The 12,480-nt window shown below is 37.9% G+C and overlaps 1 protein-coding gene across 3 annotated transcripts in view; it reads right to left on the bottom strand.

Annotated features, from left to right (window-relative positions):
- Positions 1 to 12,480, bottom strand: part of Fmn1 (formin 1) — a 363,324-nt gene that overhangs the window by 263,333 nt on the left and 87,511 nt on the right. For 2 of the 3 annotated variants that reach the window (XM_076848461.2, XM_076848464.2), the window contains one exon: positions 11,278 to 11,395. The exons of the other annotated variant lie outside the window; for it this stretch is intronic. In XM_076848461.2, the coding sequence (XP_076704576.2) occupies positions 11,278 to 11,395 (118 nt within the window). The remainder of the gene's footprint in view (positions 1 to 11,277; positions 11,396 to 12,480) is intronic. 3 annotated transcript variants of the gene reach the window in all.

The following is a 12,480-nucleotide window of genomic DNA, read 5'->3' as shown; positions in this document are numbered from 1 at the left end:
GAAAAGGGGGGCTACATTGCAAATGGAAAGAAAAAATATAAACACTGGAAGTCAGAAGACTTAATTTGCATTTGTTTCTATTACTGGTCAGCAAGCAGGACAGTCTTTGAGAACATCCATTCCTTCACCTGAACAAGAAGAGAGATAAATAGACATTCTCTGAGTTGCCTTTCAATTCAACTTGTGACCTGCCTCAAGATTCAAGTTTCCCAGCCCCCCAATTTTTATTTTATAAAATTCATCATCAGTATTCAGCCATTAAATGTGGTGATTATGAAGACTGTGGGAAAGCACAGAAAATGTTCAGAAAGAACGCAGTAGAATGCTGACTTGGAAAGGTCACAAACATGCCAAGTACACACGCACAGAATTGAGGACCACAACAAATACACAAAAAGAAATTTAGTTCCTTCACCATGTGATGCTATTGTCTGATAGCCTCCAGTTCTCCAACAGCCATGCTGATTCTATGACACCAATACTATTCTGACACCACTACCAGACTTAGCTTATAGACTCCATAGGCTTGTGGGCTCAGTCCCACAAGACTGCCACACGTAAGAGGCCACTTCCAAGAACTGGGTCTGCAGGTCACCCACCTACACCTCTGTAACAACTTGGCTACAAATGTGGAAGCTCCTAACTTGCTGGAAGGACTCATTTTTACAAATGAGAATACAGACCCAGAGTAGTCAAAATTTCTTGTCCCAGGTCAAAGTTAGTACATGACAGAGCCAAGCTTCAAATACAAGTCTAAATGATGCTCAAATCCATGAAACCTGTGGTAAAGGTAATGCTAAACTTGATGATGTCCTTGGGATTTCCCTGGTTCTATTTTCCTTTCCCTCTCAGATAGTTTTCTACCTCTCTCATCTCATGTTCTCACTTCTTCATCCAATGCTCCCCTGTATTTTGTGGGGAAATCCTCGAGCATTTACAATTAACACTTTGGATTTGGATAGTTCTCAGAAATAATCTGTTCTTTCTATAGATGAAGAAAAAAATTTTATGTTATTTGAAAATTGTTATTTCCCCACTGCCGTCTATGAAGAAGAAGGGACCCATAGGAATGCTCTTTGATGAGTGGTTGAAGGCTATAAGCATATGAAGGGCAGACTGAGATGAAGGAACGAAATTATAAAGATAAGGCATGGTAAGGGTTGAAGCCAGAATGTGGAGAGGTTGCTGGGTAGAAGATCTGGGAAACAACCCTTAGTGGCTGGTAACAGACAATAATTTACAGAATAAAAGAAAAAGGGAGTCACTTCAGAGAAAGTTTGAGAAAGAAGACAACTAGTGAAAGGAGATGTTTATAAAAATGTGAGCTACTTGGGAGGCTGAGGCAGGAGAATTGTAAATTCTAGGCCAGCCTCAGTAACCTAAAAAACCCTGCCTCAAAATAAAAAATAAAATTTAAAAAAAGGTTAGGGATATAGATCAGTAGCTGAGCAGCTGTCTAGCATCCATGGGGCCCAAGGTTCAATCTCCAGTATCACCAAAATAAACAACAACAACAACAACAACAACAAAAAGGAGGCACAGGATAATTAAAATATTGGTTCATATACCTCCTAAAATCAAGTACATGTACAATATGTATTTTACCACACAAATTGTGGCTCAATAAATATTAACTGAATGAGCCTCACCTGAACTTTGCAAGAATATACAATAACTAGACTCATTTTTATTCTCTTTAAATTGCTTAGGTGAGCTTCTTTGACTAAACACCCTTCTTTGATATTATACAAGGAATCAAAAAAGCAGTGTGAAATGACAAGTCAATTTCTGCAGAGTCTAGTGAGCCAGTGGGGCCCTCACATGCTCTTTTCTAATAATTCAGAATGACTCACTTTAAGTCCCATATTTTTTTTATTAACAGCCATGATTTTTAAATGCTTTACTACGACTGTGTTTTCCTTGTTGGATCTCTAAATACAGGTATGTTGTCAAAAAAACAGAAACAAAACCAAACAAGAACAAAACCATCAATCTCCACCCTCTCCCTGACTTGGGGCTGTCATTCTTTCCAAATTACAATTTCAACCCATTTATTAGTTACAGCAAGTCATACTCTCACTGGCTGTCATCTGTAAAATGAATAGGATCTCTAAGATGCTTACAGCTATAAGTTTTTAATATTTAAAAGCTGAAATTCTACATTTTAATCTCTTGCTTTGGCTCCATTTTGAGCCAAAATTCTTTACTGATATTCCTGAACGCAATATATGAATTCTAAGTCACTGGACCACACTCTGGCATCCCCTTCCTAAATCCCATTAATGTTAGGGAGTCTGTCTCTGCAGCTCCCAGGTCTAGAGTAAGTGGAAGCTTAGCACCTTGGCTTCACCTCCAGTTTCCCAGTATACCCTTCTTTTTCTTTTTTTGGGGGGTGGGGGAATATTGAACCAAGGGCCTTATATATACAAAGCAAGCACTCTACCAACTGAGCAATATCCCCAGCCCACACCATTCTTCCTATACCCAAAAAATGCAAGGCCTTCCTAGCCTTTAGTCTGTATGGCTTCATTTCCATGCTATCATAATCACTGTTTGCAAGTGGTGCCACAAAAGCCTATGAATATAGGATGACAAAACCCTTCGCCTAGATGGTGAAAGAGTACATATGTGATCATTTGTCTAGACACATAATTTTAAAGGAGTATCATTCATGGCTAATGCAGTCTGCTAGCTATGAATGAAGAAGTTTAAACTTCAACTACATTGGTTAATAAAATTTTCCAAGATATTTATAGCTCTCCCTGGCTGATGAAGCAAGGGCAGCTGACTCACCAGGAAGAATGACGAGCAGTTTTATCACTTTACAATGAAGCAAACTCTAACTAGTAACACACCAGAAAGTAGGCAGAAAGAATGAGTTGATCCAAAATACTCAGAAACATTTCTGAGCTGCCCCAAGGGTCTGGGATGCCACCTGCATCGACAGCTTGCTCACAATGACCTCAATACCCTGTGCTAAGTTCTCTTTTCTACAAAAGCCATGGTCCTCACACTAAGCAGGGCAGTACATATGCCATCCCCCAGCCCAGCCCAGTCTGGAGTCACCACCAGTGGAGAGAGAGAGCTTTTCCAGATGCACACTGGAAGAGAAACCAAATGCGCACAGTTCCTGCTGAGAACATGAGTGCTTTTCTTTCTTCCTTGCTCTGTGGGTCATTAAGTTCCTGACAGATTCCCAAAAGGTACCATCTTCGTTCCACAAACATCAACTTCATTTCTACTCAGAACTTTGAGATATCTATCATAATATATTTTTAAAATTTCTTAATACTGAGAGATTCCCAGCAATCCTTCACAATACAGAATAGGAGATAGATGGCAAAGGAAGCCAAGTTTGGGCTGACTGAATAAAAGTTTCCTCCTCTGAACTTGGGGCATACACAGATGACCAGGGTAGGGGAGGAGGGTCTGAAATAGATATTAAATCAACTGCAGGTTTCCTTCTGGGGCTTTCTATCATCACTAGATTTTTAAAGTAGTCTCAAAATATTAAGACTCACTGACCACGGTAAGACTGAAGGGGCAGTTTATAAAATGTGTCCCTCACCTGACAAGCCCTGGGCTTGGGAGGAAAATCATCTGTAGAAACTGTCATGCTTAAGTCATTAGATTCTTATGGACACATCAGACTTTTGGAATAGGAAGCAAATCTGCTAAATAAATTCATACTGTACATTTGTTTTTTCAAGATAATATGCCTGGGAACATACTTAGAAAAAATATGTAAGATATGCTCATATACATATATGTAAATATGTGTTTATATATCAGCACATATTGTAAATTTATTGAAAGGCATAAAAACCTTTGAACGTGTAATTTTATAAGATGTGATTCTGGATGGAAATATTAATTCTCATTCCTACCTCACATTAATTTATAAAGTAATGTAATAAAAATTCCATAGGGATCCTTTTAAAACTTAGCCAAGTAAATGGTAGGTCTTTCTTGCAGAATGAATATATTCTCTTGCTTACTTTTTTAAAAGTATGCAAGAGAACTCGAACTGCAAGATTCTGATATGTGCTGTAATGTTAGAATAATGAAGATTCTGGTATAATACACAAACATATCAAGGAGAGAGAACAAAGGCCAAAGCAGGCCTAAACTTTGGGAAAATAATTTCAAAGCCTGCTGTAAAATAGTTCACAATTTAGATCTCTTCCAGATTGTGCACCAAATTTAAATTTTGATATGAAATAGAAGGAGAAAGAGAAGAGCAGCAGAAAGAAACAACTTAAGAAATGAAAATATAGGTGACCTTAGGAACAGGAAAAGTTTTCTAAGCCAAATGAAAAACATAAAATTCTACAATAAAGGAGGACAGATTTGACTGCATAAGTATTTAAAACTTCTACACATTAAAAAAACACAGTAAAGAAAATTAAAGCAAATGGTAAGGAAAGATATTTAACAGTTTCAAACAATACTAATTTTTCTTCTAATCCTAGCTACTCATGAGGCTGAGGCAGGAGAATTGCAAATTCAAAGACAGCCTGGGCAACTTAGGGAGCCACTGTCTCAAAAAAAATTTTGAAAAAAAGCTGAGGCTGTGGTAGAGCACTCACCTCACCTGCCCAATGCTCTGGGTTCAATTCTCAGTACCACAAATAAGAACTGTATTAATTTTCACATAAAGACACTCGGTAAGAAAAAACAGCTATGGCAATTTAATAATATGCATCAACCCCTTTAAAAAGGCATTGAACTTTAATGGCAAATAATTCTATTACCAGGAGTTTATCCTAATTGAAACACTGACTTTCTAAAATATTGATAATATTTAGTAAAAATCACTGGTGTTCAAATGAGAAAACCAGTCTATAATATTGTCCAAAATTTCTTTTTTATTTCTTAGTGTTGAATTCAATAGGCTTTCCATATTTCATAATTTTTGACAATGGTTTCTCTGAAACAGAATCATAGAAAGTTTCTTTTGTTTGTAACTTTCTGGATATTTCCAATTTTTATTTTATTTTGTAATATACAGAACACTTAAAAACTTTTTAGATCAGTAAACAAACCCTGTACATTAAGAGGAAGTAATTATCCACACAGCAAGGGCCTAAAGAATAGCAATTATATCTTCTAGGAAACAATGGGAATAAAAAATACAACTCCCCCATAGGGTACAAAACAGGATTTTACCTTTGTGCCCTTGCATTAGAAGCCTGTGTTGTGAGGTATATCAAGGCAGGTAACATGTGCCAACTCTTCTCCATGCAGGCTTTGGAAGCTTCCATCACCAGGGTCCTGTTGGCTGCCCCTGGCTGGCAGTGTATGCAGGGATGATTCATTTGCCTTTCTAGATCTATTCTTTCCCTTCTGCACCCTATTTTAGGTCCTTTCTGCTGCCCTAAAAAGCTGGCACCATAAGGTTCCTACTCCCCTGGCTTCTCTTCGGATTGGCTGATGGGATTGACAACAGATCAGAGAGTGGCGAAGAGGGTCAGGCTGTTTCTCCCCAGCTCCCACCTGGCATGTCACAGTGGCCTGGGTGCACCTCTTTACTGAAGGACATAGCACCTCTCCAGCAGCCCTCTCCAGACCACTCATCTTCCCTTGAAGATGTTGGTGTCTCCACAGTCACTCTTACTCTTGCCCCTCCACATGAAGGTGTGGCAAAACTCCTCATTATTATTAGCCTCAGAGTACCTCTCTACCTACATCACTTTTCAAAACAGTGCCCCATCTTTGTGAACAGGGTCTGATAAATTCTCAAATAACCCAACTTGAGTGTTACCTAATTCCTGATAGGACCTGAGTTGATGGAGTTTATAAAGTTATATGTGTATTTTTCCAAACCACATTTCCAAATCACTCTTTTCCTTTGTTTAGTATGAATGCACTTACATTTATTTTTTCTTGGAGTGTGTGTGTGTGTGTGTGTGTGTGTGTGTGTATAATATGGTTTGGAAAATTTTTTCAAGTTTAGGATGAACAAAAGTTTGGCCTTATGCTAACTTTATATTTCAATTACCTAGAATATCTTATGCTTTCTAGTCAATGTTTTAAAAAGAATACAGGCAAGTGTCTTTCATACAACCTCACTAGATACAAAAAAGTGGCTCTTATATGTATAGAAGAAAACATAGGTTATTGCTTCTGTTTCACCAAATTTAAAGGTAAACTTTTTTCTTCTGGGTCCACTTTGTATGATATCACAAGATACCTTTTCACTTTGTTTCATTGAACAGAGCACTTGAACAGTGAATTAGTACATAAGTCCCCCCTCGCCCCCAATCAGCAGTAGAGGTCAACTACAACTCAGGTCCCTTGAATGACAGCTCTGGAGGGAACTGAGGTTTCTCTCATATATCACATCACCAAGGCTCCTAAAAGCTCAGGACTGGCAATAGAAGTGCCCTTGATACGGGTACAGTTTCATGGCAGTCCCACCAGAGAGGCTGCAACAGGAGCCAAAGGCTTCAACTGTGGGGGGTTGGCAGGCAGGAAGGGGGGTTCTCACAGTGCTATCAGCTACAGATGCCAATGGCTTTGGGAATGGGAGGAGAGAGCAAACCTGACAGTGGGTACCAGCAAGAGTGTTGAGCCACCTTTACATAAGCTAAGAGGACTCTAGAAGCCATAAAGGGTAGTATCTCTGCCTTCTTATCCTGAACAAAAGTGATTTTTCAGGTATTGAGATGTAAGTTCTGAGAAGAAGAAAATCAAAGCAGTGACAAATCTGAAGTGGCCAGCACAAGAACAGTGGAGGGCTCATGGTGAAAACACCACCTTTCTCCCAGCTCTGCCAATGACTGGCCAGGGATGTCAGCAGCACATAACTGCAACGGCTCATGAGAAACAGCAACACTGGAGTCTTAATCTTCCATTTCACTAGATTAACAAGTAATGCACTCTGGGAATAAAGGAGATGTAAAAGCATAAGACTTGAACAACTTGGACTCTCTGGATCTAATTTCTGTCTCTGTGTTCCCTATCTTTTTTCAGTTGTTGATAGACCTTTATTTTATTTATTTATATGCAGTGCTGAGAATCAAACTCAGTGCCTCACACACGCCAGGCAAGTGTGCTGCCACTGAGCCCCAGCCCAGCCACCTCTGTGTTCCCTACTGAATGGCAAATTTTGCATGTTTCTCTAAGAGGGGAGAAGCCAATGGGGATACCACAAAATGTGTTCAATTATAAACTGAATACTCGTAAGATTCCTGTTCACTTGAAAAACAGAGCTTAAGAAAATCACAGGGGAAAACGTCAACTTTCTCGGAAGTTAGCAATAAATGACAAGGCAACCTCATACAGATAAAGAGTTAATGGGGCAAAAGATAAATTTCCTTCAGGCATGGAATATCTCATGCTTCTTTGGAAATTCCCCTCCCCTAAAGTATGTCAGCTGATTAATGAGAACCAAGAAGGCTCTCAAAATGCTGAGCACTAGACCCTGGAGCACAGTTGGAGAGCCACAGTACTGAGGGGGCCCCCTGGGGCCTGCACACCTCTGCAGACTATGTCAGCCCTCCCTGCCTCACTGTGCAGCAGAGACCACCTATTGGAACTATCAGCCCCTCCCTGTCACTTTTCCTTATCTCATGTAAGATGTTCAATAGGACACATTACATGAAAACAGGTAGGAAAAACCATCACAAAGGTAGATTGAAATGCTCCTGTGAAAGAAATAGAAAAGGACAGAAAGCAAAGACTAAGGACATACATACTCTAAAATAGTACTCATTTGTGATATTTTGGTGCCGGCAAAACTGGAAATCCATATGTAGCAAAATGAAATTAAACCTCTATCTCTCACACTCATAAAAATCAACTAAAAGTGCATCAAAGACTTAGGCACTCAAACAGAGACCCTGCACCCAACAGAAGAAAATATAGGCTCAAATCTTCACCACGTTGGCCTAGGATCTGACTTCCTTAACAAGTTTCCTAAAGTGCAAGAAGTAAAATCAAGAATCAATAAATGGGATGGATTCAAATTAAAAAGCTTCTTCTCAGCAAAGGAAATAATCAATAACCTGAGAAGAGAGCCTACAAATTGGGAGAAAATCTTTATCACATGCACCTCTGATAAAGCATTAATCTCTAGGATATATAAAGAACTCAAAGACTTAACACCAAAAAAACAAATAACCCAATCAACAAATGGGCTAAGGAACTAACAGACACTTCACAGAAGAAGAAATACAATCTATCAACAAATATATGAAAACATGTTCAATATCTCTAGCAATTAGAGAAATGCAAATCCAAACTACTCTAAGATTTAATCTCACTCTTGTCAGAATGGCAATCATCAAGAATACAGTAACAATAAATGTTGGTGAGGATTCGGGGAAAAAGGTATACACATACATTGCTGGTAGGACTTGCAAATTGGTGCAACCACTATGGAAAGATTCCTTAGAAAACTGGGAATAGAACCACCATTTGACCCAGCTATCCCACTTCTCACTTTATACCCAAGGGACTTAAAATCAGCATACTTCAGTAATGCAGCCATATCAATGTTTATAGCAGCTCAATTCACAATAGCTAAACCATTGAACCAACCTAGGTGTCCTTCAGTAGATGAATGGATAAAGAAAATGTGATATATATCCTCAATGGAATATTACTCACTTTAAAGAAGAATGAAATTATGGCATTTGCCAGTATATGGATGGAGTTGCACAATATCATGCTAAGTGAAATAAGCCAATCCTCAAAAAACAAAGACCAAATATTTTCTATAATATGTAGATGTTAATTCACAATATGGCAGGGGGCACTAGAGAAGAATAGTGTTACTTTAGATTAGGTAGAGGAAAGTAATGGGAGGGAAGGGGAGAGGATGTATGGATAAGAAAGATAGTATAATGAAACAGACATTATCCTTTATGTAGACATGTGACTGCATGACCAATATGATTCTACAACCCGTACATTCAGAAAAATGAGAAATTATATCTCATCTATGTATATTAAAGTACATAAATGAATTCTACTGTCATGTGTAACTATTTAAAACAAATTTAAAAATTAATTTAAAAAATTTTGGTATTTATTTCCTTTTCTACTCAACAAATGCCCATTATCACAAGCAAGACTGCCACACTGTTTGGGACAAAACTGTAAAAGACTAAAACCAACAACATAAAGTAGGAATGAGAGCTCATGGTATTCTGAATTTTTATTTGTTTTGTTTTGTTTAACACAATACCTTTTGTTTTCATGTGGTGCTGAGGATCAAACCCAGTGCCTCACATATGTCAGGCAAGTGCTCTGCTACTGAGCTACAACTACAACGCCTGGGTTTTGTTTTTATTAAAGAAACCTTGGTACATCACATTGTGCCACATGATGACAAAAAAAGAACGTGGCAGGTGCTTCAATATTGTACTCATAATAGTCCAAGTCTGGAAAACCATAGGTGTACAGGCCAGCTGAAATGGCTATGTATACTTTCATTGAAGATATTGGAACTTTTCATTCTATACAAGAAGCACTACAGAAAAATAAAATGCTAAGAATCACAAGTCTGTAGTTGTTACTTACAGTAGAGGTTAGAAATGACTTAAGGATTCACCTGCCAGTATGCTCTCAAGCACTAAAGATATTTGATATTAAAAGAAAAACCTACTGAATCACCCAGATGTTGATCCACTTACAAAAAATATTTTTCTATAACTATGTATAATGATCTTAATATACACATCTACGTAAGACAATCAACAAAATGTAAGTCATATACAGTGTAGAGATGAAAAGAAAGGCTTCCTTTACCCTCTAAAGGGTCACTAGAATGAACTGATGGTAAATGGATGAGATGGGAGAAAAGCACAATCTTACTGTGCACATGAAGGCAATGAGCCCACAGCCCAGCAGGTTCTGAAGCCCATGCATTTTTACTTCATAGGGGGAGGGGAAATGGGAAATTTAGACAAGTTTTAGAGGAATAGTACATGATTTTTAGGGACCTCTGAGAGCCTAAAAAAAAAGTCTGGTAGATTGGGACAAAGTCATTAGGTCCCTGAGTAGGTAAAGAATTGCAAATGATTCTCTTTACAGAAGAATCTTAATTCCCTCCCCACACCAATACTGACTGGGGTTGAAATAGAAGACAATGGTATTTAGCAAAAGTCCACCCAGGTATGTTAACAGACTTTGGACTTTTTTCCTGCCATATGAGTTTAGTTAAAAGAAAACTCAGCAAAAACCCCAGAGGTGATTGCTTTCTTCCTTAGTGGATACAGACTTTAAACAGATAAGGAGGTATCACAGTAACATCTCTTCTAGCATCTGCTGGTTTTTGTTGTTGTTGTTATTATTGTTTTGGGAGGAGGGTGTACTAAGGACAGAACCCGGTGGTGCTTACCCACAGAGCTACACTCCAGCCCCTTTTCTTATTTTTTATTTTGATATTTTCAGACAGGGCCTCACTAAGTTGCTTAAGGCCTCACTAAGTCGCTGAGGTTAGTCTCAAGCTTGCAATCCTCCTGCCTCAGCCTCTCAAGTCACTGTGCCCGGTGCATCTGCTACTTTTTAAGTTCCTTTAAAGTAAAATTAAAGTGTACCAGGGCACCACATTTTGCAGTGACAGTCACTGGACTCCTACAATAGGCAATCCTCAAGTATCAGGAAGAAGGAAAAGAGGTTTCATCAGAGATATACACATACCCTGGATGGATATATTAAAATATATCCTCTGTAACTCTTCAGTTAAAGAATAAAAATATCTAGATTCCTATTACATTTAAATAGACCCAAGAAAATTTCCTGGGAAGTTTTCCAGAGAGTTAGATTGCTTTAAAATTGGCCATGCATTAAATAAATCTTTGTTTAATGAAAGTGAACGAGTAACTGATACGATATCTGTACATTCACTCTGCACAAGGTGCCTTTATCTCAAAAGCATTACTCAGAGACAAACAAGAAATCAGATTACAGCTCTGGAGAACCATACTCTGCATCTTCCAACAACACTGCCCACTCATACATTATATGAGCACCAGCCACCTGCTGCTTCCCAAGGAATGTGCAATCTACCTTCTCCATTTGCTCCCCAAAGGCTCTCCTACTTGACACACGTGCCCCCTTTCCATTCATTCCACAGCATTCACCTTTCATCTCACTAGCAGTAAATGTGCAAAGAGGTTTTCTTTAACAGCAGAACCAAAGGGAAGCATTCAGCATTACATTTTATAATGAAACAAAACCCCAAATCCTGAGAGTCTACTGAACCAGTGCTAAAAGCTATTGCAGGAAGATATTTGTTCCTGGGTGCCTGACTTCCTTTCACATTACCTGCTTCAGTGTACTTCAGTCCCACTTTTTCTTCTGTGTCTTTTGTCTTTGGGGGTGGCCAGACAGCTTGGAGTCTGCCAGGAGTCCTGTCGTCCTGCTCTGTAGGGCTCTGATCAGGCTGTTGAAAAGCAGGCAAAAAAAAAAAAAAAAAAAAAAAAAAAATCAGTAAAATGAAATATGGCCAGAGCCCATTAATTTTTGACAACAAACATGCTAACACTAATTCTAATATTAATTTTAATGGCCAGATGCACACTGCTCTCATTCATTACAGTCGAGACATCCTACTAAGGTACAACTCTTTTCCAGAAGTATAAATGATCAGTTGGGGTGAAAATTAAAAACCAACCAAAAAGACTTAAGACCAAGTACGACACAACCCTTATTAGCTTTTTTTTTTTTTTTTTATGGCTATTTTTTAAAAGCACAAATAAACTTTGAGTTGAAGAAACAGACACAAATGTACTGTATTTTAATACATTTATAGGACTGTTTACAATCATATTCCAAACAACTCCAGGACTAATAAGGATTAATTTTGCATTTTCCATGAACATTAGCACAGGCCAAGATACGCTTCTTTATGTATTCCACACTGCTTAATTCTTTCTTTCCTGTTAAAAAAAATGAATGAAATTGCTTTCACATTCAAGTTATTTTTATAGGAATTGATTTTTACATCTATAAGAATGCTATTTTTTGTTTAGTTTCTAACCACTACCTGAGAACATTTTTCTAATGACTTGAATTTTTGATTCAAAAGAGCATAGTAAATATATAGGAGAGAGTGGTAATCACATTCTGAATTGATCTTAAGCAATAAATTCTATTAATTGTTTTTATGAACATTTAATATCCACCAGACAGGTGCTTCCTAGTCTTTATACATACATTATCTGAAGTTTTTTTCTTTGAATAACTGTTTTCATGAATTATATACATTTTATGCAGAGCTTAATTTAATCTTCATGATAACCACATAAAGTAAGGATTATTTTCCTTATTTTGCATATTGAGATTGAAACTCAGAAATTATCAAGGTCATCCAGTCCGTAAATGGCAGAGTTAGAATTAAAACCCAGTTCTCACTCTAAATTCAGTGCTCAATCAGGAAGCCCCACAGCCAAATGGAACATTTCAATTACATCAGAAACACATATTTTGCTAAATGGCAGACTTTCAAAGGAAATCATAGTTTTCACA

The sequence above is a fragment of the Callospermophilus lateralis genome, chromosome 3, assembly GCF_048772815.1.
Source record: "Callospermophilus lateralis isolate mCalLat2 chromosome 3, mCalLat2.hap1, whole genome shotgun sequence".
Lineage (NCBI taxonomy): Eukaryota > Metazoa > Chordata > Mammalia > Rodentia > Sciuridae > Callospermophilus > Callospermophilus lateralis.
Note: the sequence above shows the minus strand (reverse complement) of the source record. Positions and strands in the feature narration are given on the sequence as shown.